A 27114-nucleotide genomic window follows, 5' to 3' on the forward strand; every position below is an offset into this window, starting at 1 on the left:
TATTCATATCAGTTAAATAAGTGATATAATATAAACAAAATTTCTCCATTAACTCATACGTATTTTACAATTTTCTATTTAATGAAAAAAAATTGATTATACATATTTGAGCGATTTCAATTATATATCTTTTTCTCATGTAATGCAGAATTACTTCTTCAGAATTGATTCTTCATAGTATTTATCAGTATTTATGTAGGCTAATGTGTACAATTGTTGTGTTATTTTTACCAGGTTTTATTTTTTAATTTGTATTGAGTTCTGTTAGTGGAACATACAAATTATTTCAAGTGTGTTTCATGTTGTCGATTATAATTATATAATTGTCCAATATAATTAGGTAATAGATCTGATGAATAATGTTTTGCATGTAGTCTGTATGTATGAAGTCTTAATGAGATAGCCAATAACACACAGAATTCTGTTTATTTGCCAATAAACAAAAAACGTGAAAATGAGATGTGCTAAATTTTATACTCGCTTATCGGAAATAGACAAAATGTAAAGTTAATACATAAAGCTTGCGTATGATTACATTTCAAGACTTGGACGGCGCATTTAGTTTTAAGATATATACCAGAACCATAATATCTTGTATGAAAATATGTTAATAACTTGAAGGACCTTCTATTCTTCCTACTAAAATATATGTCAAGAAACAAGGTTGGAGGAATTAGCATAAATGTGTGCTTGTTTGCTATGTTTCTTCAGCAGACTGTAAACTGTATGATTCTATATTCTAATAACTAATATTATTGTCACAATTCATTACTATTATTACATTATTATCTATATTATATCTATATTATTACTATATTATTATCAGCATCTAGTTATTATTACAAATCCACGATTATTATTATAAATAATAAACTGTTACGATTATTTCCAGTTTTTTAAATTTCTTTCATATGTGATTATCAGTTAATTTCAGTTTTTTGCATTTGTATCGTCTTCAACTTCCTTTTTATATCTGGGCTTGTAATGAAATGAGAATAACAACAAGAATGGTAATGAGAAGACTATTAGATATTATCGGTTCTTTTTTTAGTAACAGTTACTTTTTGCATATGAACAATATCTGAGCTATTTAACCGACTGCGTTAGAAAGTGAATGTGATGGGCGCCGAAGTTTTATGCGCAGTTCTTCAGAGGGCGCGTGGGAAAAACCGTTTCCAAAAACCTCTTATAGAGTAATCGCACTTATCATTCTTCTCTTTAGTGATACCAACAATTCAAACTTCGAATTTCTGTTAACTCTATGGAGACCAGCATGGGCGAGAAATTATATTCGAGTTATTTTGAGAGTCTGCAGAATAAAGCGTACAAAATCGATAATGGCATCGACAGATTGTCTGAGATTTGGAAAACGCCACACCTGTTGATTGGTGGCTACGGAGAGCGTCCTGTCGAGATGGATACATATCTGGAGGAATTGTGGAAGTCTATTCGTGATACTAACGTAAGTGTCACAAGAAATATGTGAATGTACAGCATGAAGTATATAGTTATCACATATTTTGATGACAATATACTCACTCAACATCTTTTAATATGTAAAACAATGTCAAATGCCAAAAAAGTTGAATAAATAATGTAAAAAGGATAATAAAATTCTTAAATATGCATTTAACTATATGAATTATGTAATTAATTACAACAGGATGCAATAGAGAAATCTAGGAAGAAGTTGGAACTGTCATTGGAAAAGACGGATCAGTTCTTAAGTGAAGCTCAAGCATCCTTTGAGGATTTGAAGACAAAGTCTGACAACATAGATATTGTTCTTGCTGAGTATGGTTATAATTATGAAGAATATAAAGATATGTCAGAAAGTGATCATAGGTAAGATTTTATTTATTAAACATCTTAATGATTTAATTTCTATATGATCTCTCGTCATTTTTCTTATTTGGCTACCTATTTCAGTTAGATTTTGTATATTATGTTATTTATTATACTTACTCCATTTTACAAAAATAAACTTTTATTGCTATTGTATGATAGATGTTAAGAAAATTTTTTAGATTGTTGTCCTAGTTTATATATAAATGAGATAGTTAATTTTATATCTTTTAGAAATTTTAACAAAAACTGTACAGATGAAGATATTTTATACACTAAAGAAGTGGAAGTTGAGTTTACACCAAATTTGACATGGAAGTGTAAAGCTAAAGTTAAAGAATCAGACATTTCCATTTCAAACCAGGAAAAACCAACCGTCAAATGTATCGCTACTCCTGTAATTAAGAGTCTAGCATCAGTTTTCCACTCAGAAAATCATAAAGCAAAAGATTAATTAAAGAATGTTACACCAGCATAAGAATCAAGAAACATGAAATATGAAGCAAGAAACATGAAACATCACTCAAAAATACTAAGAAAATAATTTAAAATTCTGACATATTTTCAAATTTGTATTTATGATACTAGAGAGAAAGGTAATATGTATATATATTTGTTTATAATGATATAGTTTATGATGAGTACACATAAGCATTTATTTGTAAAATAAAAAAGATGTTATTGGAATTATGATTATATATGTAATGACATAAATGTATCATAATAAAGGAAATATAAAGAATCAAGAAAAAAAATTAGTTTGTTTCATTTTTAATTGATCGTGAAATAATATAATGCTAAATAGATTTAATTATTTCCTTTTATTTATCTGTATTTAATCAGATCATATAATTGAGATCTTAAATTCATCTTCAAGTGCTATATAGATTATTTGGTTGGTTACAGATTGTCCTGAGATAAATTTCTGATGATGATTTTAAATGTAAAATCTGACCGAAAATCAGCGAATGTTTCTATAAGTATGGAACCATGTTTGACATCTGCATTTATTTTTCATTTTCTTCCACATTTTCTCAGGGGACGTGACGGAATTCGGCGGAAAAAGCGTTCCAGCGTCAGCCCGATGGTCGCTGTCAGGTTTTTTCCGCATATAATTTTATTTGCGGTACAGTTGTAATAAGGTATAATAGGGTGCAATAAAACGGTCCGATTATTGCATCAGATTGTACCATCTTGTCTTATTACACTGCGTGTAGCTCCAAATTAAATCGATCTATCCGACTGCTTTCACCCGCACCACGTGCACTTTGTGCAGATAAATAGGCCTGTTCGTTTTGTCTGCATTGCTAAACTGGTGCAACAAGTTGAAGTGAGAAAACCTACATTTATCTCACTTTAACTTAACGCACCAGTTTAGCAGTGCAGACAAAACGAACAGGCCTAATAGTTCCACTACGGAAAAAAATGAATCACCGCGATTGGTCGACTCAGCTTCTCGAGTATCCCGCTTGTGGCGTTGTTCGCAGTTGCATTCGTATTTAGTTATGGCGCCGGATTACGGGTTGTATTGTGTGCGAGAAACCATCGCCCGTGATTTCTTGTGATTTTGACTCGCTGTAGCTGAGTCTCGTGCCTTAAATCGTTACCGGAGATTGCCGAAAGTAAGTTTTGCGCGTGTGTTATGGCGGAATGATGTTCGTTCCGCCGCGCGAAGCGAAGTGAGATGAATCGTCGGAATGCCGAGGAAAGTTCAACGCGGCAGCTGCATAAGGGCAGCTCGGTTTTCATGTCGCGGAGCTTCGTTTTCGACTAGTCAGCCGAGTCTCGGCCGCGAATTATCGTTAAACATCGAGGTATGGCATAGCTTTCGTTAAATATTCATTGAAAATGTGCACTGTTCGTCGGGAGAGTCGAGTATAAAGTTTCGGGAATTTTTTCTGTCATGTCCGACTTCTTGGAGTATTTTAAACGGAACGGACGGTTTCGAACAGAATATTTTGATTGGCTAAGTACGCTGGTGATACGTATTCACCGACATACGCACACATTGAAAATCGCGACCGTTGTATTGCAACGCTTAGTACGTGAATTCCAAAAGGCGATTGTACGTATTTTCCGCGATTTTGAATTACCAAAAACGAATATCGGCGTGTACTGTTTCGTCGAGAGTACCGAAAGCAAATTTCGTGCATGGCGAAGTATCGTCAAAAATAGTCGAAAGTAACAAAACTAACGAAACCGGATCGTCGGGAGTGAAATTACGCGCGTTTGTTGCTTAAGATTTGTGTTGTGATTAAGTGTTGTGAAAAAGAATGGCCTGTTATTGTGCAAAGTTAAATTTAGTGTTTATGTTGTGAAAAATATTAAGTGCCCGAGGATATATTTTGCAAGGAGGGACATCAGGAATCATCGAGGGGTAAGTTTATTTTATCTACATCACGCTATAACAATTCGGAGTTGCTTGTCTCGCGATATTACGTTTTTTTATCTTGCGATGAAAAAATTATCCAATGGAAAAATTGATGAGGCTGATCATGGTTGTGAAACGAAACATAAAAATCTCACCTAAATATTTTGAAACAATACATTTAATGTTTATTGATATTTCTTAATAGTTTCTTCTTTTCTTTCATTCTTAATAGTTCATCACATTTTACATCTTAATCGCATTTTATTAACCCATTGTGAATGAGCAAACGTTCAACTCGAAAGCATCATTTTTTCCACGAGTCCGCTCGCAGGTCTCTACGATTTTTAGAACTCACTGCCCGTGTAAATGCCTCGTCGATTCCTGGAATTCACGTTGCCGCGCGCTTACCCAGATGACGTGTCGTAGCGAACCATATATGTACTTCCCCAAATGTTTACTTATTTTTTACGCTATCCGAAAAGCTATTGGGTGTACAAATTAGTTCGGTCCATTTTCAAAAGATGGCTCCGGCTGTTATGAATGGTTTATAGTGACTGCCGATTTTGGCGGTTTCAGAGAGGTTAGACATCTGCCAATAATATTCAGTTTATATCGCTTTGAGTTTCATACAAAAACCTTGCTTTTTACAGTGTTGAAAATGTCGAATTTTGTGTTAACCAAGCAGCATTTGCGGGAGGTTTTAATTTTCTGCTTTAATTGGAAGAAAAGTGCAGCTGAAGCCCATCGAATGCTTGTTGAAGTTTATGGTGACGCTGCTCCAACTGATAAATCATGAAGGGAATGGTTTCGACGTTTCAAGGATGGAGATTTCAGCGTCGAAGACAAGCCTCGTTCTGGACAGCCAAAAACATTCGAGGACAAAGAATTAGAGGCATTACTCGAAGAAGAGCAGAGTCAAACGCAAGAGGAGCTTGCAGAATCATTGGGAGTGACTCAACAAGCCGTTTCCGTACGATTGAGAGACATGAGAATTATTCAAAAACAAGGAAATTGGGTGCCTTATGAACTGAAACCGAGAGACGTTGAAAGGCGTTCTTCGTGACAACGCTCGGCCTCATGTCGTAAAAGTCATAAAAAAATATTTGGAAACGCTCAAATGGGATGTTTTACCGCACCCGCTGTATTCTCCGGACATTGCTCCTTCTGATTACTGGTTGTTCCGAAGGATGCAGCACGATTTGGCAGATCACCGGTTCACTTTTTTCGCAGAAATCGAGAATTGGCTCCAAACTTGGATCGCCTCAAAAGACGAGTCATTTTTTTTAGATGGAATTCGAAAATTGCCTGAAAAATGGGAGAAAGTAGTAGCCAGCGATGGAAAATACTTTAATTGATCTGTTCATTCATTTTGTTTTGAAATAAATATATCTTTTAACACAAAAAAATGGACCGAACTAATTTGTACTCCCAATATAAAATTAATCTGGATTTTAGGAAAATTAGTCATACTGCCTTAAAATTGAATAGCATCATTTCTTTCGATTAGTATAAATATTTTCATGACGTATATATTGATCTATCAGTTTTCTCTACATTAATTTCAACATTTCGGACTTCATAATTCTGTAACGTTGGACTGATTTGGAATCTACGGATCATCGTTATTTCCAATTTAAGATTAGCTTCTTATTGCACACGATTTATTAATTTATGCTTGGTAACCCATCATTTTCACGTCGATCAATCTAGACATATCGGCTTCAAATTCTCCATAACGTATAGGCGCACGTTGTTGCAATTGGTGAGAATCTTAGTTATTTTGGACCTAGATTAAAACCTTATCGTTCATATTTCGTTAATTAATATTTCGTAACCTGTCATTTCCGAACCTGTCACTTTTCAATATTTCGTGGCCTTTAACTCCGAAACGCATAATCGCAACTCGATGCGGTTTACGAGGATCATAATTATTTTGGATTTAGATTGATTAAAACCTTATCACCCATATTTCAATAATTAATATTTCATGGCAGGTTATTTCCGAGCCTGTCACTTTTCCATCTTTTGTGGCCTCTATAATTCCGAAACGTGTAATCGCATTTCGACACGGTTGGTTCGGATCATCCTTATTTTGAATCTAGATTATTATCTTATCGCAAATAATTTTGCAGCTTATATCCGCCGAGACAGCACACAGATGTCTATTGGACGTCCGTTATATGTCCATTTTTTTTTACAAAAGACGTCCATAGGACATACGTTTGTTACAACTTCGGACATCGGACATCGAGTATCCGATCCGCGATGAATGTATATCGGACGTCCTACAGGTCCGATGTTCAATAAGGACACCCTTGTTACGTCCAATTTATGTCCACGGACGTAAATCAGACATACGGACATAAATTGGACGTGAAACGTACATCCACTGGATGTCCGGTGCTGTCTGGGCGGTGCTCGTCATTTTCGCACCGGTCGATCTTGACCTATCGGCTTCAATTTCTCGTTAACGTATATCCAAACAGTACAATGTTCAAAACTGGGACATAAGACGTCTTTAAGACGTCTTTAAGACGACTTAAAGATGTCTTATTTTCAGACATCTTAAAGACGACTTAAAGATGTCTTAAAGACGTCTTATGTCCCAGTTTTGGACATATGTGCGGTCTAGGGTAGGCGCATGTCGTTGCAATTTATGAGGATCTTAGTTATTTTGGATCTAGATTAAAACCTTATCACTCATATTTCGTTAATCAATATTTGATGACTCGTCATTTCCGGGCCTGTCACTTTTCAAATTTTCGTGACTTCTTCAAAACGTGCGATCACAATTCGATGCGGTTTGCTCGGGTCATCCTTATTTCGAATCTAGATTAACTAGATTAATTTTATCACAAATGATTATCACAAGTAATTAATTTATAATCGGTGACCTTTCATTTTCGCATTGGTTTCGGGAAAAAAGTGAAAAAATTGAATAAAAAATGAAAAAATTGAATATAAAAATTATAAAAATGGCCACCCCCATTATATGTATATAGCGTCATTTTATGTCATTGCTAAAAGTTTTTCGCGCGGTCTCGAAATATGTCTTCTCGAATTGTGGGCAGTGCGTTGCGGTAAAGATGAGAAGGTGAAGGGGCAAGACGGGAGAGATTTTGCGTTTAGCGATAAGATCTGCCGCTGATTCTCCTCGTGTCTTCTCCTGCCGCGCATACACTCATCGGTGGTGCGACAAAGACGGAGACTGGTCGTCCGTGCTTACCATCTAACTTACCATCCGTTGTAAGGGGAAGTAGAGTGAACAAGAACCGTGCACGCTTTGCCGTTACCGTCAGGACGAATGTAGTGTGCACACATTTTCTCAGGGGGCGCGTCGGAATTCGGCAGAAAAAGCGTCCCGGTGTAATCGGTTCGGTGGCCGCTTTCAGGTTTCTCTCTGGTTAGAGTGAGAAAAAATATAGTTATCTCGGTCTAATTTATTGCACCAGTTCAACAGTACAGCTGAAAAGACCAGAGTTTTGTTTTTACTTTTCGTAATCGTTGACTGGCGTAGGAGCTAGAGTGTAACAGCTTTGCTCAGAGCCACTTATTGAACCAGAATCAGAATAAAAAGAACAGATTATTTGACAGTGTGAAGTTTCATCCGTGTCAGTAGAGGTTATCCACTTACGTGTTGTGCGCGTATTCCACAAAAGGATATCGTTCCACGTAAAATGGAAAATATATAACGGAAAAAAATATGCAATTGTGTTACATTGTATTAAATATACTGAAAACACTATATAATGAAAACACTATATAATGTCAAAAGAGTAATGAATTGGTCAAGTTTTTGATTGGTCACTAATTTGAGATTAGAATTTCTTTCTTCTGTAAAGTGTGCTTTATGAGATTGAATATTTATCACTTATTGCGTTTCTTTTTTCATTTTTCTTCTTAGTTCTATGCGGAACAATATCTTAAGTTTTACATTTTTTTGGTACAACCAGTTTTACATGTTCCTGTAAACCTTAACTTGGGATTTATAGCATCGGATAATTGATCTGGGTAATTTACGATGAGTATGTTAATTGTTATTAAAATATACTTGTGGCACAATAAGTATTTGATATATGTATATATTTAAAATAAAGATTATATATTTACAGAACCCAAAACAAAATTTTGTCAAGGTAAAGATGTTCTTGAACGAATGAATTACTTATACCAGGTATATATATTTATAATGCAAATTGTGACTGTTTATCGTAATTTGTACAAATAATATTAGAGATATTTGAATGTTTTGTTTCTCTGGTGATCACCACTTGTGCGTATATTATTCTGTAATAGTTGCTTTCTTTACTAAACTTATTAAATTGATGTGATAAGCTAGAAGTATCAATGTCACTGTTACCGCTTTAAGTAGATATTTTGTCATTAGGCTAGCCATCTGATGGCATTAAAAAACAAGGGTATGTCGTCTTACTATGGGAACATGATGATAGGTTGTGCTAGAAAAGCAGTATTACGTATGTAAGTTCACATATAGAATTTATAAGATTTTTGAAAAAATATAAATATTTTGTAGAGTATGCGTGTGTATGTAGATTATTAATTTTTGTAGGGAACCAAATCTAAAGAGAACCTTGTGTAAATGTTGCCAAACTCCACTTATACCTGGAGAAACAGCTAGAGTTAGATTAATTTCAAAGCCTGTCAAAGGTATTAAATGGACATGTCTAACTTGTATGAACGCTAAACAGTTCCCCACAAGAAAAGGACATAAATTGTGGCTCGATGAGCCACAGGCAGTCAGTGAGACGCTTGACTATACACCAGAATCAAAGAAGGAAAATGTTCGGCAGTCAGATCTGCTGGAAAAGACTGAGGAGATGTGTAAAGAAACAGGATGAATGAAATAAGATAAAATATTAAATGCAGTCGCTTAATTTTTAACGTAATTTAGTAGTCATTCAACTTTAACGTGAAGCAATTTAAGACAAGAATTGGTGTACGAATATTTTTTATTAATGACTTACATAAAATATGTTACAATATTACAATAAATTTGTAATTAATAAACAGAGAGACTTTTGCGCTAACTGGTATATTCGTAACCATCTAGTAATATCATGATACCGATAATGGTTTTACATTAAATGTTCTTAGAAATAACTTGATATCGTAAGTTTACGTTACTGTTATTTCGAGTAGTTGCGATATATTCTTTACGACAAGTTCGTTCGCAGAGAATTCTCGATGGTCACGATCTCAGTTCTCAGCCGAGGACGGTTTGAGGGAGATGTTGTACACGCAACATCGAACGTTGACACGTTGAATTCTCTCACGAAGGCAAAATCGCTTTACCGTGCGACAATGGAATTCGCTACGAAGGTCATCGTTTCGTCTAACTATGATATGACTATGTCCGCCCACCGCCAGTGAGACTCGTGCAAACAATATTACAAGAGTTAACAAATCGCGTTGCACTCAGTGCCTCGGGCGCAATCAAATCACAGTTTAATCGGGAAGAGGAGGGTATCAGTCGTTCATGAAACTCTACCTTAAAACAATAAATATGTACTAGCGACATACGCGTCATGAATAACTTAGAGCGATTATACGTCTTATAATCTTGATGTCGGATGTCCCGTTGTGCGCACAATGGCTCGATCCTTTGCTCGCCGAATGTAGTCTGGCATGGCGTCGCGCGCGCGGATACCGAAACGATTGGCAGTAGTCGTTGTGGAATGTGGTAGAGTTCTACCTAACGCAAGACGTTCCAATGTCACCTTCGACGCGTTTTAAACACGTTCGAAAATGCGCGAAAGACGCTACAGGAGAGTTCCCGAGCACATACAGGGTGGCCTCAGAACGTCTTGTGCTATGCTACGTAGGATATAAAGTGCGCTCACAAACGCACGTGTTGGAACGCATTACGTTTACAACGTACCTCGGAGAGAGAAACGCATATAATAACACACGTAAAAAATACTAGACTCTAACGAAGAAATATAATAGTAACAATATGAAAACTGGGCTGGACGGAATCTACACATTCACTTATATACATATATCTGTCGTGCCAAGCTTCGGTCGTGTCGAGCTATCTCACAGTGCCTATTTTCTTTTACCTAGCGCGTTATATTCTTTCTCTCTTTCTCTTGCCCCTCTCTTCCTTTTTTGTTTTGATTCTCCTAAAAAGTAGATCCAACAATAAAGTCAGACAGACGGGACCCCAGGTTGGCAACGTACACATATATACATGCAAACACCAGCTACAGGGATTTTTTTTTTTTTCTTTTTAATTACTCCATTAATATTGACTGTCGTTCGTCGTCACTCTTCATCTTGAGTCTTTCGCGCACAAGCTCTCTCGGTGGGAAGAGTTCGAACTGTGAAATGACAAGGAGTCACACGCACACGCACACGTTCAAGGGGCGGCGAGAGTCATCATCGGCCATGGAAATGTGCCGTTATATGTGTGTGTTGCTCTTCTCGTACACGCGTCTACTCGCAAGACAAACCCGACCATATTAATCCGGTTATTGTCAATGAGGTGTGTGCATGCGAGTCGCCCGAGAGTTCGCTTCGGGGAGGCGCGCGCGCGTGCAGTAGAAAAGAGCCGCGGACAAAGAGGTACAACGTACGGCGACGGAGCGATTGTTTAGAGATAGAAAGAGGGAAGGAGCGGCAGGGCTCTGAAGGTGTGTGCTCTGTGTACCGGAGAGCAGTCGATTTATACTAGCCCCGAGACGAATTGGGGTTGGCCGTCGCGGTCGAGCGTGAGCTGCGGCATTACATTCGGAGAGGGCTGGAACGTTGATCCTTGGAAACCCATTGCCGATTCGTATAACTGAAGAAATGCAAGAAGAAGTGACGTTCGGATTAGAGACGACGACACATGTGCAGGCTACTAATAAACAATGAACGATAGATTAAGAGATTAAAGAGAGAATTAAAGCTATAAAAGGAGATTAAGACTCTCTGTGCCGCGAGGGCAGATCACAGTGTAAGAAAAACGAAGTGGCAAAATATAAAAGTACAAAGTTGAAAGCAGAAAAATTCCTGATGCGCGAGCGAACTCGCTCGCGATGAGAGGAAGCGAGCGCGTTAGCGGGCTGAAATCTCGCCGATTGCAATTATTATTCGTGCCTGCGCCGTACATTATGATTTCCCGGTAGCGTCGTGTAGTCCGGTGTGGTCGGACGATGCCTGTTCGCCGGCAACGGATGCTGTATCGTGGCGTACGTGTTGTCCTGAGATGTGTCGCCCATGCCGACGCTCACGCCACTGCCGCGTCTTTCGTCGCCGAGGCCGCTGTCAGGCTCGCTGAACACCTGCATCGTTAGCTCCTGCTCCTCGTACAGCTTCAATTTCCTACGAATGATGAAGAAACGGTGAGGCACGCACTGTCGCATGTAATGGCAATTACCTCGGAACCGGAATGGAAAAGCGATACCCACTGCTCGATCCACAAAGGGTTCTCCGTCGTATTCAGTTCATCGATGATCTGCTTCTTGATTAGGCCGTCCTTCTTGCGTATATCATTTGGTACAGTTATTACCCTGAAACACCGTTGAACGTCGATGTTGGCTTATTCCGGACGCACGGCGAAGTGGAACTTGGACTAAACGCGCCTTTCTTATTCCTAGTTTCAGCTTCTCATATGAATGTTGTTTCGACTTGAGAGAGTCGGCGGCGGAAAGGCGAATTTAGCGTTCGCTAAATGCTCCTTTTGGGAGTCTAAATGTCTCTCTCTCTCTCTCTCTCTAAAGCATAGAATTTCTAATCCAAAGTCTTTCTAAGTCACTATACTTACCAATGACGTAAACAACAACAAACTACTGTAACGGTGACCGCTCCCACGAGTAAAACGACCAAAAGAGCTATCAGAGCAGCAAGCGCAGGGTCAAACGGTTCCTCCGGAACTCCGGCATACGCAGGCTGGAACGAGCGATAACATCGTCGAACTGATCTCAATTGGTCTCAAGTGAATCAGGTGCGACTTTATTTTGCGCTTGTGCGTCGCTCTGAATAACTCGAGCAATGTTTGCTATATTTTCTCCGATTTTTTTTATTCGCACTTTATAGGCGATTTTATTCCATAGGATTTTCGCGAAACCACCAAGTGGTCGGACTTCAGAAATAATGATCTCTAAATTTCAGACACGCGCTACTCACCACAACATTCTCTATGGCAAATCCGGCGTAATAGTGCTTCAAGAAGTCGTACTTTGCGTCGATAACTTTGAGCACGTGAGGAATTGGCGCGATGGTTTGAGTCTTCGGTTCCACAACGTGCAAATACATGTCACACCTATAAAAACGAATTTCACGTGCGATATAATAACGTATACCAAATCAATATCAAATGGAAATCTGGAAAAGGAAAGGAGGATGATTCACGCGTGTAATTACCATTCCCTGCGTATGTGTCCAGACGCGTCAACGTGGTACCTGATGTCATCCACTACGACTCTGCTTTGTGTAGCATTCGACAATTCCGAGACGATCTCGTCGCGTTCGCTGTTCACCTCCTCTGGAGGCCGAGACAGTATGACTCGTATTAACTGAGACGGTTCAAATACCCACACCTTAAAGCAAAGTGAAACCTTGATTTATTGAATCGCGAAAGTGGAGGGAATAAAATTTATATCCATTTTAAAAATATATAATAAATGTATATAATATACACAGGATGTTTGGTAATTCATGTGTTCAGCTATAGCCAATGGGGACATAGACTTAATTAAGACAAACATAAAAAAATCCTGCGACCATTTTGCGATATTCGCTGCGATATTTATCGAGTTATTATCTATAATTAATAATAACTCAATAATTATCGCGAAAATCGCAAAACGGTATGAGACTTTAACGCTTGTTTTAATTAGTTCTATGCCTCCATTGGCTACGAGTTATCAAACACCCGGTATATATACTTGTTTTCCATTAACCGACTTCTGAACCGTAGAGAACTTACATGAACCCTAGTCATCGCGTATCTCTCTGGAATAGCTGTCTCCTTAGCGATGACGTTAACGATAAATCTGTCCTGATTGTATTCCGCCATGTATCCGCTTGTAACAAGCTTGCCGTCCTGCGTGACATTGAACGGGCTCGGCACTATCGAGCCGCTCGGCTTGTCCGACCCGTATTTGTAAAGATTCGCGCTGGAGACGTAGTAATGCAAGGTGCCATTGTCGCCAATGTCCAGATCGGATGCGGTCACTTTGGTCACGAAGTCGTTTATGTTCGCCATGGAGTTCACACCGGCGTAATAGTCGTTGCGCTCGAAAATCGGCGGATTGTCGTTCTCGTCCAGCACGACTATCGTTACATTTGCGTGCCCGTGCTCCGGATTGCGCGTCAATGGCCGGCTGGACTGTGCGGGGTTGACGTAGAGATCGGGATCGTTGGACGCGAGAATGGAGAGAACGTACTTGTCCCTCGTCTCGCGATCGAACGATTTATTCGCATAAATGCTGCCGTCAGACTTATCCATGTAAAACGCGTATCCTTCGTTCCCTGATAACGTTCACATAGTCCATCAAGATTGTGTCCCTTGCGCTTATGTGGCGATACAATCTGAATTTTGGTAAGCCTCAAAATGTTTTTAACCGTTGAGAATCAAAGTGGACGACATCCAAATTAATTGTGACCTTCTTGGTAAAATTTTCATGATCCTTTAGCGTACATCAATGAATCTCGTGCAATTTTATTGTTGCAAGAATTTCGAGGCACTTTGTGATATTGTTGTTGCGATATACTTACCAGATTCTATATAATAGTAAATCTTGGCGTGCCTGCCTTCGTCCTTGTCCTCCGCCGTTACCTTGCCAATGAAATAGTCCTTCGGGCGGTTCTCCGACACGTGGAAATTATATTCCTCGTAAAACTGCGGCACGTTATCGTTTGTGTCGACTAATTGAACTGTTAACAGCCGAAGAGTCTCGTACGCGGTAGGACTGCCATGATCGGTTGCCACCAAGACAAGCTGAGGGATGATTCAAATAAGCCTCATAGCGGTGTTCCTCGTTAGACAATTACCTCTCGTCACTCACCTCGAATTTACTCTTGATCTCGCGGTCGAGGATGATTTTTGAACGAAGTTCGCCAGTCTCCTGGTCTATGGAAAACTCCTCGGTTTCCTGAACGTTCCTGTTGCCGACCTTCAAGTGGTAGCTGACGCGGCCATTCTCGCCGGGATCTCGATCGATCGCTTTCACAGTCAATATCAGATAATTCGGGACACCCGCGTTCTGAAAATCGCACGATCGCGTATGTATTAATGTATTTTAGAGTTTGCAGGCGTCATCTTATTCATCTTATTAAGCTCGTGTCCGCTAATTACATCATAGCGCAATTCAGAAGAAGAAAGAAAAACTGTACTTCGAAGTGCGCACACACCTCGGGCACCTCAACGGTTGCGTTCGTTAACTCCGGCATGATGAACTGCGGTTTGTGCTGGTTCACGGGTGTGACTCTTACGTCGACGTAACACCTGTCCGAATGCGGCCCGTTCCCGGCGCCGTCGCGTGCCTCCACCTCGATTCTGTAAGAACCAGCCCTGCCGAGGAGGGCGGCCGCGGGATAGAGAATGCCCGTTTCGCGGTTCAACGAAAATGACTCGTTCTCGTTGCCGTTGACGATCGTGTACCAGACTTCGCCGTTGACTCCTTCATCCTGATCCACGGCTCGTACCTTGAGAAGAAATATTCCCGATTTTGTCATACACTGCATATGATATGTAAAGCAGTTATGTGGTTTCTGTTTAGCTCTGCAGACGACACCGACACGTATCTCTTAACTATGCTGGATCTTATTTTATCCGCGGATCCGCGGATCACTTACAAATTTTTTTTTCTTTGAGGACTCCAAGGGGTTTTCAGAACTTTAAACTTGAAAAAAAATTTTTTCTTTGATACGATAAACTGATCTCTACAGGAATCTTCTAAAGAGAGTTTCTAAAGAGAGATTTAAGTGAGCTGTTCATCCTAATTGGCAATACCTGCAATATAGGCGCTGGTGGATTAACGGACAAATTTTCCGCTACCGACGCCCTGTAACTGTGCTGCGAGAATATCGGTCTGTTGTCGTTCTCGTCAATTAATTTGACAACTACGGGCACGGTGGTGCTGCGCCGAACGTTGACATGAGCTCCGTCGCTGGCCATCACCGTTATTGTGATCTCCGGCGTCATCTCTCTATCGAGGACGGTGGCACTGCCGACGGTGATCTCTCCGGTTTCATGCCCTGGAAATTGCATAAACAACACACGAGTTATAGTAAGAACAAAAAAAAAACACACAGACGTAGATGACGAAATTGACGGAAGCTCTAGAAATAAGAAGATTAAATAAGATCAGGTGATATGGGATTTTTCAATTGCTGAGCGATTGAAAGTGTACGGTGATTGATGACGTACGCTCGCGCTATGTACTCGGTTGACTTACCGATATTAAAGTCAGCGGCATGCTCGCCGATCAGATTGTAACTGACGTCGCCGAAGGTCCCCTCGTCGTCATCCGTAGCTTTCACGACAGTGACGCGAGTGCCAGGCGGGGAATTCTCCTTTACCGACGCATTGTACTGCTCCTTCTCGAACTTCGGGTCCTGATCGTTCACATTTATCACGGTCACGGTGACCTTGGCGGTCGCGGAAAGCTGAGGCACTCCGGAGTCGTAAGCGATCACCGTGAATTCCAGCTGCTTCGTCTCTTCGTAATCGATCACTTGGCTGGTTCTTACGATTCCTGTCGGACAGAGACGCAAAGTCTTTTTTTCCTTTTTATTCTTTCTTTTGCAATAATCGCTCCAATCGCTGATGAATTTGTCGCAGTTGTTTCAAAAGAGCTCCCCCGAAAGATTACTTTCACCGGGGAGATCGTTTGAAACGAGTTCTTCGGGAGATCCCCGTCACTAGCGAGAGCAAAGCACACTGCCTCGCTAATGCTGTTAAACCGTTGCAAATTGAGTTCCGGCGGTAATTTTCCGAATACGCCTACACGATGCTGATTGATGGGGTTGACGTGATGTGAGAAACTCACCGGTAATATTATCAATATTGAAGTAAGGACTCGGCGGATCGATGGCGTATCCCGCTATGTTGCTGTCAGCGTCTGTCGCCGTGAAAGCGCCTACAATGGCGCCGGTGGGCTGCTCCTCTTGCATCTCGATCAGATAGCGGGGGTTCTCTCGAGTCCACGGCTTCAAGAATTCCGGCGCCATGTGGTTCACGTCGATGATGGTGACCACCAGCTTGCCTGTATCGCAAAATTGTAAAATGTAAACTAGCGCGATAATAACGCGTCCGTTCTCTGCTTTTTGATTTTGCGTTTCTTTATTTACCCCGTCCTTGTTGCAATGTGGGTGCGGTGGTGTCGCTGACAACGACCGTGACGCTCACCGTGGCCGCTATATCACGATCGAGTGCCCGAACGACGGAAACTTGGCCGGTGGCGCGATCCACCGCGAAGAAGTCCTGCGGGAGCACAAGCGAGCGTGTAGGTCAGAAAAAGCAATTGTGTGCTGCACGCAGTAAAAATGGAGAAGAAATTTGAAAATTGGTCCAGATGTTTTGAATATTTCTGAAATATCTCGAATACGAATGAAAATGACGACAGCAGTACATAGAATATCGACATAATAAAGAGAGACGACGGATTGCACACGTCGTTACGTCGCGGTTGTGAGATTTGCGGAGCAGAAGAAGGTCAAGTAAAAATATTCCCCGCACCTTGAAAGATTTGCTGTCGTTCACTCGTTGGCCGTTTCTGTCAATAGCCGTGATTGGCTCGGAAATGGCAAAGTTCAGAGCCTCGAGATTCGTGCTGTCCGGGTCTGTGGCTTTCAACGTTGCGAAAACCGTGCCGATCGGCGTGTCCTCGGTGACCTCGGCTCGTTGTGTCTCGGGTGTAAAATACGGGGCCTTGTCGTTGCTGTTCTCCACCTCGATCATCAGCGTCGTCGTCCCGGTTAGGCTCGGCGTCCCTAGAATGCGATTGCATTTATGCAACAGCCTGAAAAGCTGACTAAAGAGATGCCATGAGAGCGTAACACTATGATTTATAATTTCTCCCAATGCGATTATTGGAGTTGTATACAAGGTGTCCTACTTTGCATATAGTTACTGAGACACATGAGAGTTTCATCGACGGAAGTTCTGATTCTGGCGACTCGCGGGAATTCCGGCAGCAATTTAGAGGAATAATAACTTCACGCAGGAGGTATACCTTTGTCAAGCGCTATTACTTCCACGTGATACGTATTCTTCTCGTCATAATCCAACTTCCTGGACACGGTGACGACGCCGGTGGTCTCATTGATGGCGAAGTCGTCGAAAGCACCTTTCTGTATTCTGTACACCAGCTCTGCGTTCACTCCGCTGTCGGCGTCCGTTGCGGTGACTTCCGCCACGACAGTCCCTGCGGGGAAGAAAGCACATGAAAGATTGCGTCTCGGCAATCATTATTTCACACCAGAAGACATGCACTTGGCGCGAGAACACAAGAGCTACGTCACTCGCTCGCTGCAAATAATTGATTGAACGCGCGATTCGCGTGTCGCTTCTACGTAAAATATCCCGTCAAGCTGGTCAAGCCAAGGGACAAGGTCTCTCATTTTCTCCGTGACTAGTTTTGTCAACGAATTCTCTCGTGATTCCTCAACAACGCCGGATGATCAAGGGTTTAACACGGCCTTTACCTATCGGCGATATCTCCGGGATGCTCGCCGTGTATATATCATGCGGGAACACGGGCGCGTTGTTGTTTACGTCACGGACGGTGATGTTGACGAGTGCGGAGTCGACGAATATGCCGTCGCTCGCTTGTATCGTTAAGCCAATCCAATCGTGAGTGGCGTTGGTCATGTCGACCGGGCTCCCGTTCTTGATGGTGATCTCGCCCGTGTCCGGGTCAACAGCGAACAGCCCCAGCTCGTTGCCGCCCACCAGGGCGTACGTGATCTTGGACGTCTTGTCCTTGTCGCGCGCCTGTACCTTCAGCTCGGGCTCGAATTTCTCGGCGCCCTCGTCCACCACCGCGCGATACTTGTCTTGCAGGAAACGCGGCGGGTTGTCGTTCGCGTCCGCCACGGTAATGCGCAATGAAACGCTCGTCGTTTGACCCTCCCCGTTGTCGTCCGTCGCCTGAAATGAAAGAGAGCGGGAGAGACTTTATTCAGGAGGTATCGAGAGTGGAGAAACCGGGGCAAAATCGACCGGACGAGTAAGGGCTATGAATCTGAAGAGAACTTTACTCAGCATTTCTGCTCCTCCCCCCCCCACGCTCCCGGTCAAATGCTGACTTTTCGCGTCTGATGGTTGCCTCGTGCAATTTTACGAGCGATACCGATTAGCGAGTGAAGCCGATGATGTCTTGTGATTTCGAAGTCTCATAAGCAGGTCTCATAAGCAGATTGAAAGGCAGGAAACGGTTACCTTGTAGGTGAGGAAGTACTCGGTCTGCTGCTCGTAATCCAGACATGGCGACGTGCCGGGCGTCGGGCACGGCGCGACGGTGATGGCGCCGGTTTTCCTGTCGATCGCAAAGTGCTCCGCGCCCTGGCCGAGTAATTGATAGACTATGCCGGCGGTGCCGAAGCTGCGGGACAGAGTCGCAAAGGGGAGGTGAGGGGAGGAGGGGCTACACTTTGGAAGTTAAGCCGAAGCGAAGAGAAGCTTCGCTTCCGCAAAGCGTGGAATTAACGAGACCTTACCGCCCGCTGTCGCGATCTCTGGCCATGATCGTTATAATTGGGCTCCCCGGGGGCGCCGTCTCGGACACCGTGGATGTGTACGTCGGGCTCCCGAAGGAGGGTGCGTTGTCGTTTGCATCCGTGATGGCGATCGTTACCGTCGCCGTGGACGACAGCTTCGGGCTCGTGTGAACCTCCTCGGCAACGACCTGCGCACGATAATCGCGCGTTCGCCCCTTATTCGCGGCTCGCTGCCGTCCTTAGCCTGAATTCTTATCCCGAATCCTTGGCTCGAGCCAGGATTGCACTTTTGCGTTTAGCTCGCTCAAAAATGCTCGTATCTCGACGCAGTTTTGCCCGCGTGCCTCTCATTATTGTCGCGTTAATTAGTTTCATTGGTTAGTTTCGCGGTACAACCGCGCGGTGTTTCGATGCAATTGGCTGCACAATTCAGCGCGGAGCGAATTCAACATTCGTCCGCATTTCGTACGACTCGAGTGCGGGATTATTTCTGCTGCGAAGGAGGGGCACGGGATGATCCGATAGTGTACACTAGGAAAGAGAATTTAGTATCTCTAACAAAACTGTTTAGTTGAGGCGTTTTTTAATAGCAACCAAATACCTTGTTTTATATGACAAAATATTTAGTTGTCTCAACTAAATATACTTTTCTGCCTTGTCATCTGGACCAAATGATTTTCTTTTCTTAGACTTCATATATAAAAATTAAGCATTTTAGTTATTCCATCCATAAAAATTACATAATAACGAAATATTATTTTACATAAACTAAAATAATACCCAATGGACCCACTATTTTGTCTTTCTGTGGGCTAAAATTTAGATTTTATATATTAAGAAAAAATTAAAGTATTCTTAACAAAATTCACATAAAGTTAAAGCTTTTTGGTTGCTATAACAAAAAAGTATTACGTTATTCGAACAAACCGTAATCAAACAGGATATTTGTTTACAGGAACTAAACAGTTTTGTTGGGCATATTTTAACCAAATTATTTTGTTGTTACAACAAAATTTTGGCTCACGCAACAATACATTTTTCCTAGTGTACCTACGAGAACGGACTCGAAGGGACAAGTGCGAGTGTCCTCGGTATAACTTACCAGAATAATAAATTTCCGTTGATTAGGATTCTCGTAGTCGAGCGAGCCGTTCGTAACGCGAATGTTCACAGATGTGCTTCCAGTTGCCAGCACCGGCTCCACCGTGAACGCGCCCGTTATATCCTCCAGTCGCAGCGAGAACACGGAGTTTGAGCCCTTAAAGTCGAAATGTCAAGGTTTTACTTTTCGCTGCGAGCGGAAGCAAGGCGGAAGAAAATAACGAGCAGACGACGAAAATGTAACCTCTGGCGGCCGACTGCGGGACCAATACGCGCGACAACGATAATTTCACCCGAATTTAGACCCAAATTTCGTCGATTTCATCACACCCCGAGTCTACTTTTCTTTTGCCAAGTAAAATTCTTTCAAGTTCTAACGTCGGAAGCGAGAAATCCAAATGTGAGTTTATTAAATTTTCAGATCATTGCGATTTCGTAAAAATTTAGATTTCAGATTTCGTTAATTTTTTTTTGATCGTATTGGGATTGTAACTTTGTTTTTTACTAAAAACTGTATCGCATTTTAACCCTTTGAGGTATACGTATTTTTCAGAAAATCCGAATCACATGAAAATTTATATACGGGGGTTTCTGGGATCGCCGATGACGAATCCGTTGTCAGATTTTCGAAATTCAAGATGGCGGCCACAAATATGAAAAATCGCGATAATTTCGGCGACAATGAGTTTTGGACCTCGGATTCGTAATCAGCGACCTTGAAGGCTAACCAAAGTACAATTTCAGCTATAATCATATAAAAATTTTGTGATCCGCCATCTTGGAAAGTAAATTTTAGAATTTGGATCTCAGATTCGTAATCAGCGAGCTCAAAAACTAACCAGAGTACAATTTTAGCTAATTTAATAAAAATTCTATGATCCGCCATCTTGGAAAATTAATTTTGGAATTTGGACCTCAGATTCGTAATCGGCAACTCAAAAAACCCCCAAATCTTGATTTTGAGCAAAAAATTCACCCACAGTTCGTGGAAAATGATTTTTTTCTGTAAAAATGTGTATTTTTCATACTTTGTTTATTTATAGTAAATGGAAAACTTATGCAAAACATTTTTCAACCTTTCATGTATGTTCCCATGTCATATAAGAAGCTAAAAAACGCAAGAAACCCGACAAGAATCCCTCAAATATGAAATATTTCGTGTGAAAATGTGAGAATAAATAGGTGATAAGTATACTTACCGCTATGCCTCAAATGATTCATAGCGGAAGCGGAAAATTCAGATATGAGTTAATTTAATTTTTTATCGTTACAATTATTTCGCTCAAATCTAGATCTAAATTTCGTCGATTTGATCGCATTGGAACTCCCTCTTTTTTTATTAAATTGTATCGAATTATGGCATCACTGCATCTCAGACGAGAGAGAGAGAGAGAGAGAGAGACAGATGCGCGTCTGCGAGATTAATTAACGAGCGCTCACCACATCCGGATCTTTAACCGTCATGTCCAGATTCGGCAATGGCGTGCCGTCCGGCACGTTTTCCGGGATCTCGATGTTGTACTCGCGACGATTGAATGTGGGTGGCTCGTCATTGACATCCTTAATCGTGACGGTGGCTTCGGCCGTCGATACCGTCAATTTATCGTTGCCGGGTATACCGTCGATCAACTCGCGGGCCTTCACAATTAGTGTGAGTACGCCCGTCGAGTTCTCCAGTGCCTCCCTGTCCAACGGCTTCGCCGTCCTCAGCTCGCCCGTGTCGTCATCCAGCAAAAAATAATCGAACGGGTCTGCAAAGACAGACGTTCGACGTGATGGTCGTTGCGATCGGCGATAAGTGGAAGGCCTATTGCTCTCATGGTTTGGTCAAGAAATTTTCGAGCGAAACTGTGCGCGCCCGAGCGAAGAAGAACTCAACACGCGACATCTCAACATTTTTTACTTCGGATATTCACCCGCTCCGAATGACGATTCGGGATTATTCTTAAGTCATAATCTAAAATTCATTTCGGTTTAATTTACACTCCACAACGAATCGCCACATCTTCTCGACCACTCGCAAAAATTTCGCACGACAGTCGTTAACGTGTAAAAATACCTGGACTTTGAAAATACTCGTATCCTCATGATCAAAAGGATCATCCTTCCGTGCGGATCCTGGATTGCAGTCAGACACATCGCAGCGCAAGACGAGAGGAAAATCATGTGGATTTTCTTTCGCTCGCGATACGCGTCGAAGCAAATCGGTCTGCCCGAACTTCCCCGTTTCCGGTAGCGCGTGCACGCGTAGAGCTCTTCAAGCTCGATCGGAGCGTAGTTTCGTATCGAATGGAAGGAGCGAAGGACACGCGGTTACACGCGGATGGAGGACGGACTCACTGGTGACCAATTCGTAGATCATCTTCCGCGGCATGCCCCTGTCACCGTCTCGGGCCTTCACGGTCATCACGAGGGTGCCGATGGGGTCGTCCTCGCGAACTACGCCCGTCAGCGAGTCCAAGAATTCCGGCGGGCTGTTCTGTATGTCTGCCACTTTGATCTCCACCCCCGTGGTCCCGTTGTTCAGGCCGTCCTGCGGACGACGGAAAAGAATCGCGCGTTTCCCCGAATTGATTTGTGGCCCGGCCTCGCCACCGGCGCGCCGCGGCGCACAGTGTTGTGATACAGGAAATTGATGTTCAAAAAGGTCCACAGCATTCAATTTTCAACCGATTTTTTCCTTTTAAATGAAGGTAAGAGGATTACCTGCAATTCTACCGAGCGATATTTTCGATATCAGGAATCCTAACCAAATCCTTAATAGACAAAGTATGAAATGTCGATACATTTTCAGAAGATGATTTTTTCTCTACTTCTGTCAACGCGCAAGCCATTATATAATTGCCAAACTACGAATCCATGGATTGTAAATCTTTTACTGCTACTCAACTCGTAAACTCCAGACCTGCGGAGCAAGCTGCGAGCTGCAGAAGCAAGAAACGAGGAAATTCGAAGATTCAGACAGTTCAATAATACGCGGCAAATTGCCCGAGTAGCAACGAACGAAGATTTAATGCATAAGCTATTGATTTCTTCGGATTTATATATCGCGAGTGTAAGAAGACATTGGAAGAAAACCAATACCATCGTTTGGCAATGGTTTGCGCGTTGCGACAGAAGTGAAAAAAATCATCTTCTGAAAATGTATCAATATTTCATACTTTGTCGATTAAGGATTTAAGATTAGGTTTCCTGATATCGAGAATATCGCTCGGTAAAATTGTAGGTAATCTTCTCACCTTCATTAAAAGAAGAAAAAAATCGTCCGAATCGGTTGGAAATTAAATGCTATGGACCTTTTTGAACATCAATTTCCTGTACCACAACACTGTGCGGCGGCGCGGCGGGCGGTTGCGTTTCGCCGGTATTTCGTTCGCTGAAAAAACACGCCCGAACGGTTGGACCTGCGTTTCCATGTGTTTCAACTTTGCCGAAGGGCGGCGACGCGAATCAAAGGGCTGGCTGGCTGAGGTAACTAAGGTCTCCGATTTCCACCGGGGTACCGCGACTGCCTTTTATCTGTTAGCTTTTGAAGTCACGTAAACTCGACTGGAGTCCTTCACCCCGGGGGCCGGAGCTTGTGTGTCTATTTTAAATAATATGAACCTTTCTCCCGCCCCCCCCCCCCTCCTCCCCTCGGAAACACGGAGATTTGTCGGCGGAGAGCGCAAGAATTGCGCTGTACTCCGAAAACTCACACGGGCCGGAGAGAAATCGAGTTAAAGCGAAAGCAAACGAAATCGCCGGGCAACCTGCATGTTGAGACGCGAGACGAGAGAGAGAGAGAGAGAGAGAGAGAGAGAGAGAGAGAGAAAGCGGCAAAGTTAAATAAATAAATAAATAAGTAACGCATTCTTGTACGAAGGAAACTGAATGAAGTAAAGTTACGGCTCTTGGACTGCTGCGCGACTTCATTTCAGGTCCAAACGCGTCTCGCTTCAGCTGAAGCTTGCCCGCGCGTTTCTCGCCGGATGAAAACGCCGTTGAATCCTAACGTTGCTCATGAGTCGTAATTTCGGCTAGAAATTAATTCAACACGACGATTCAAGCGCCAAGAGATTGTCGACAGATCCGAGCCAGCCCGGACGAGACCTCGGCTGGGCGCAGAGCTCGCCTTGTTCGTTCGCTAATACCGTCGAGTGAATTCCTTCACGACCAGCGCGAAATCCGCGAGGAGGATCGCAGGAGAGAGACTCTCCCGTCCAGTTCGACTCGCTGGTAGCCGCAAGCAAGCGCGAGCTTGTCGTGGCGTCAATCCGCGCGTATCCCGGGGTGTCGTTCCTGGGTTCTCATTAGCTTGCAAATTCGCCCGGTTGCCGAACTCCGCCGCAATCCTGATATCACGCTCGCGCGTCTTGCGTGATGAGAGCGGATTCATCCGCCGCGCCGCGCTGCCGAGACGCGGAAGATCCGCCACGCGTAGCTCGCCCGCCGCGTCGTCTACACAGCCGCATAATTAAAATCAATTCCCGAGTCCTGGCCGCAGCTACTCACGAATGCGCGCAGCAGCAACTGGTAGAAAGGCCTCTCCCGATAGTCGAGGGGCTGCTTCAGCATCAGGGCGCCCACGTATCCGTTCTGGCTGCTCTCGACTGTTTTGATGCCGAACTTCTCGCAGGCGTCTGGGAACTGCGACAGAAGTTAGTCCGTCCGTTTTCACACACGGCTCGAAGCGCATCGACCTTCGTATTCGTATACTTATACACGCATAGCCGAGTAGAAAAATTAATAGGGCTCTGGTAAGGGCCTGATTATTTTTCCCTAACATTAATCGGGCCCTAGTAGGGACAGAAAGACGGGTCCTTACAAGGTAATATTGTGAGAACCTTATAAGCAGCAATATCAGCAGGGCCTTATAAGGAAATATTTTTATTATTGCTTGAGTAAAAATACTCCTTCTTTTCATTCCAAGAAATTTAGACTATCATTTTTTTCTTTCTTTATAATTCTTGTTAGTATACAAGGATTTTTTATTTTAAACATATAGCACTTTATAAAATATAGCATTCTTCACACATAAAAATCCTGCTACTGTTTTTATTAAAGTTTGCTGCATTTCAAAACCAAGACAATATAATACTAGAAAAATCCTTGGAGAAGACTAATGAATATGGCAACTAATCAAAATAATAAAATTTGTTTTTAATTGCGGTATAATTAAAAAATCTTTAAAAGAACCAGATAGAGCGTACCTACTAAAACAATATTAAACTATGACAATTTTATCATATACAGTTAAAAACATTTCGTACTTTTCTTAAAATTATTTGTGTGTAGAAAGTTTTGTGTTAAATTTTTTACACAGTCGTGTAACATATCGTTGTTGTGTTACCTAGACTTTCTTGTGTTAAATTAAGATTAACTATTTTCAAATGTTAAAATGACACTTCCAAGTATTAAAATAACACAATTTATATGTAAATGCATGAGTTCTTGCTATGACATATTTTATATGTTGAAGTAAACACCTAAAATGTGTTACTTTCTTCATTATAACAGTTATCATGTGTTAAATGTATGATGTTAACATTTCTAGTATGTGAAGATTGGATTTTTAACACATAGATTATGTAAATTTAACATTTCCATTTCATTAAATCATAGATCATTACTTTTCCCAAATGTTGAAGTAACATTCATTGTATGTCAATTTAACACAAACTGTGATTCTTGACGGCATTCAAATGTTAAATTTTTGTGTTAATTTTTTACATATTATGTGTGTTATTTTTTAACATATTTGCTGTATGTTAAATTAACACATAAATGAGAGTGGATGATTTGAGACACATGAAATATGTTAAATTTAACACATCATTTCTTACAGTGTACACTTGAGATCTTATTAATTTTTGATAACAAAACTTGATTTTGTATACCTAAAGTACCCTTAAAAGATCCTTCCGAGGCCCACACATCAGTTCTACCTATCAGAGTCTTATTTTTTGGATCTAAGGCATCACTAAAAAATCTTCTAAGATCCTTCCCCTATCAAATACTTATTTTGTAAAATCTAAGGCATCCCTTAAAGATCCATCTCGGAGCCTGATGTGGTAATAACGAAGCATCCCTCTTTAAGGCATCCTACTTTCAGCCTTATCGGGGCTTTATACTTCATAAGGATGACCCCAACATTTGCTCGAGTATGTGTTTGTGCACGCACACGATCGCACGCGTGCGATCAGCACGTCAACTCGCTCCACGTGCGCGAATAAAGCGATGTCAGCTGTGAGGTGCGCGTGATTTTTCCCCCCTTTTTTTGGCGAATGCTCGTTAGATCGAAACGCCAGAAACACCGCAGAGGACCTCAAAGTGACGTAATTTCTCGTGAAAGTGACTCGACGTACAACGGTTTGACGCGGCGCGTCTGATGCTTTTGATGGACGTTGGGTGAAGCTGAAGGGGCACGCATTCCCCTATTCTTGCATTACGTATCTTCTCGAATATCTACCGTCTCGAGCGCTCGGAGAGAAATAGCCGAGCGCTGAAATTATGGCGGAAAACGAAGAAAATCATAGCAAACGACGCCGACTACTTATGCGCGATTTGCTCACCCTGCCTCACCTCCCCGCAGAATGATCCCGCCGAACCGAAAAGCCACCGCGATTTTAATTCGTCCAATAATCGATTGCCACGGCCGTCAATTTCGACATTACGGCCGACGTTTCCGAATGTACCCGCGGCCGAACATTTCCATCCGTCATCCGTCAATCGTCCGTCAAAAAGCACCATGAGACTGCCGAGATCTCGCGCGAGTCGAGGTGTCCCGAAATTATTTAATTTACCAGGAGCTTCTCGCGAATATTCTCGCATTTCGATTGACCCGGCGCGTTTGATCTCGCCGGCTTTAATAAACTGCGGATTATTAATGGAAAATTCCGCGGGCTGATCCGCCGCTATCCTGAGCCACTGCCGGTCGTAAGTTCCGTTTAATAACCGGACGAATTGCATTGTGCGGCCAGCCCTGCGTACGCTCCCCCCTCGCCGGTATAACGAGAACGCTTGAGCGCGAGAGAGTTTGTTACCGTAAAGCCGCCGAGCCATTAGTTAAAAGATTTTACGGTTTTATTGGCTGCGCCTAACGGCCCCGCGAAATTTATTGAGTGGATATGACGTAGGGCGGTTAG

At 42.2% G+C, this 27114-nt stretch overlaps 3 protein-coding genes across 6 annotated transcripts in view; 2 read left to right on the top strand and 1 right to left on the bottom strand.

Moving 5' to 3' along the window:
* Positions 1–1045: 1045 nt before the first annotated feature.
* Positions 1046–2495, top strand: LOC105182468 (uncharacterized). The gene is made up of 3 exons (XM_011139895.3): positions 1046–1462; positions 1664–1845; positions 2080–2495. The coding sequence occupies exons 1-3, from the start codon at positions 1262–1264 to the stop codon at positions 2297–2299; spliced, it is 603 nt and encodes a 200-aa protein (XP_011138197.1). The 5' UTR covers positions 1046–1261; the 3' UTR covers positions 2300–2495.
* A 5105-nt stretch (positions 2496–7600) lies between these two features.
* Positions 7601–9270, top strand: Rpp21 (ribonuclease P protein subunit Rpp21). Of its 4 annotated transcripts, none has more exons than XM_025300677.1 (5): positions 7601–7619; positions 8170–8241; positions 8329–8390; positions 8604–8695; positions 8787–9270. In XM_025300677.1, the coding sequence occupies exons 2-5, from the start codon at positions 8238–8240 to the stop codon at positions 9073–9075; spliced, it is 447 nt and encodes a 148-aa protein (XP_025156462.1). In that variant the 5' UTR covers positions 7601–7619; positions 8170–8237; the 3' UTR covers positions 9076–9270. The 4 variants fall into 4 exon arrangements, with proteins under 4 accessions (XP_025156462.1, XP_011138198.1, XP_019696606.1 ...); XM_011139896.3 differs by lacking the exon at positions 7601–7619 and adding an exon at positions 7626–7992 and having other exon boundaries at positions 8121–8241; XM_019841047.2 differs by lacking the exon at positions 7601–7619 and adding an exon at positions 7626–7992.
* Positions 9271–9615: 345 nt separating this feature from the next.
* The window catches only part of Cad87A (cadherin 87A), a 168432-nt gene continuing 150933 nt past the window's right edge, over positions 9616–27114 (bottom strand). The window contains exons 5-27 of the mRNA XM_025300681.1: positions 24482–24616; positions 22328–22520; positions 21428–21738; positions 19989–20144; positions 18887–19074; positions 18609–18771; positions 17873–18317; positions 17401–17592; positions 16905–17158; positions 16517–16649; positions 16216–16431; positions 15622–15921; positions 15177–15421; positions 14576–14869; positions 14230–14427; positions 13940–14162; positions 13149–13693; positions 12584–12759; positions 12347–12482; positions 11985–12109; positions 11629–11730; positions 11329–11542; positions 9616–11018 (exon numbers count right to left, since the gene is read on the bottom strand). Of these exons, the coding sequence (XP_025156466.1) occupies positions 10902–11018; positions 11329–11542; positions 11629–11730; positions 11985–12109; positions 12347–12482; positions 12584–12759; positions 13149–13693; positions 13940–14162; positions 14230–14427; positions 14576–14869; positions 15177–15421; positions 15622–15921; positions 16216–16431; positions 16517–16649; positions 16905–17158; positions 17401–17592; positions 17873–18317; positions 18609–18771; positions 18887–19074; positions 19989–20144; positions 21428–21738; positions 22328–22520; positions 24482–24616 (5061 nt within the window). The 3' untranslated portion in view covers positions 9616–10901. The remainder of the gene's footprint in view (positions 11019–11328; positions 11543–11628; positions 11731–11984; positions 12110–12346; positions 12483–12583; positions 12760–13148; positions 13694–13939; positions 14163–14229; positions 14428–14575; positions 14870–15176; positions 15422–15621; positions 15922–16215; positions 16432–16516; positions 16650–16904; positions 17159–17400; positions 17593–17872; positions 18318–18608; positions 18772–18886; positions 19075–19988; positions 20145–21427; positions 21739–22327; positions 22521–24481; positions 24617–27114) is intronic.

This window comes from Harpegnathos saltator, unplaced genomic scaffold, assembly GCF_003227715.2.
Source record: "Harpegnathos saltator strain DR-91 unplaced genomic scaffold, Hsal_v8.6 scaffold38, whole genome shotgun sequence".
Classification (NCBI taxonomy): Eukaryota; Metazoa; Arthropoda; class Insecta; order Hymenoptera; family Formicidae; genus Harpegnathos; species Harpegnathos saltator.

Bases quoted from the DNA above. Each gene is read 5' to 3' on its own strand.
- LOC105182468 (XM_011139895.3), top strand. From the start codon at position 1,262: ATGGAGACCAGCATGGGCGAGAAATTATATTCGAGTTATTTTGAGAGT. The intron at 1,463-1,663 runs GTAAGTGTCACA...TAATTACAACAG, and splicing joins AGTCTATTCGTGATACTAAC to GATGCAATAGAGAAATCTAG. The intron at 1,846-2,079 runs GTAAGATTTTAT...TATATCTTTTAG, and splicing joins ATGTCAGAAAGTGATCATAG to AAATTTTAACAAAAACTGTA.
- Rpp21 (XM_025300677.1), top strand. The intron at 8,391-8,603 runs GTATATATATTT...TTTTGTCATTAG, and splicing joins GAATGAATTACTTATACCAG to GCTAGCCATCTGATGGCATT. The intron at 8,696-8,786 runs GTAAGTTCACAT...TAATTTTTGTAG, and splicing joins AGAAAAGCAGTATTACGTAT to GGAACCAAATCTAAAGAGAA.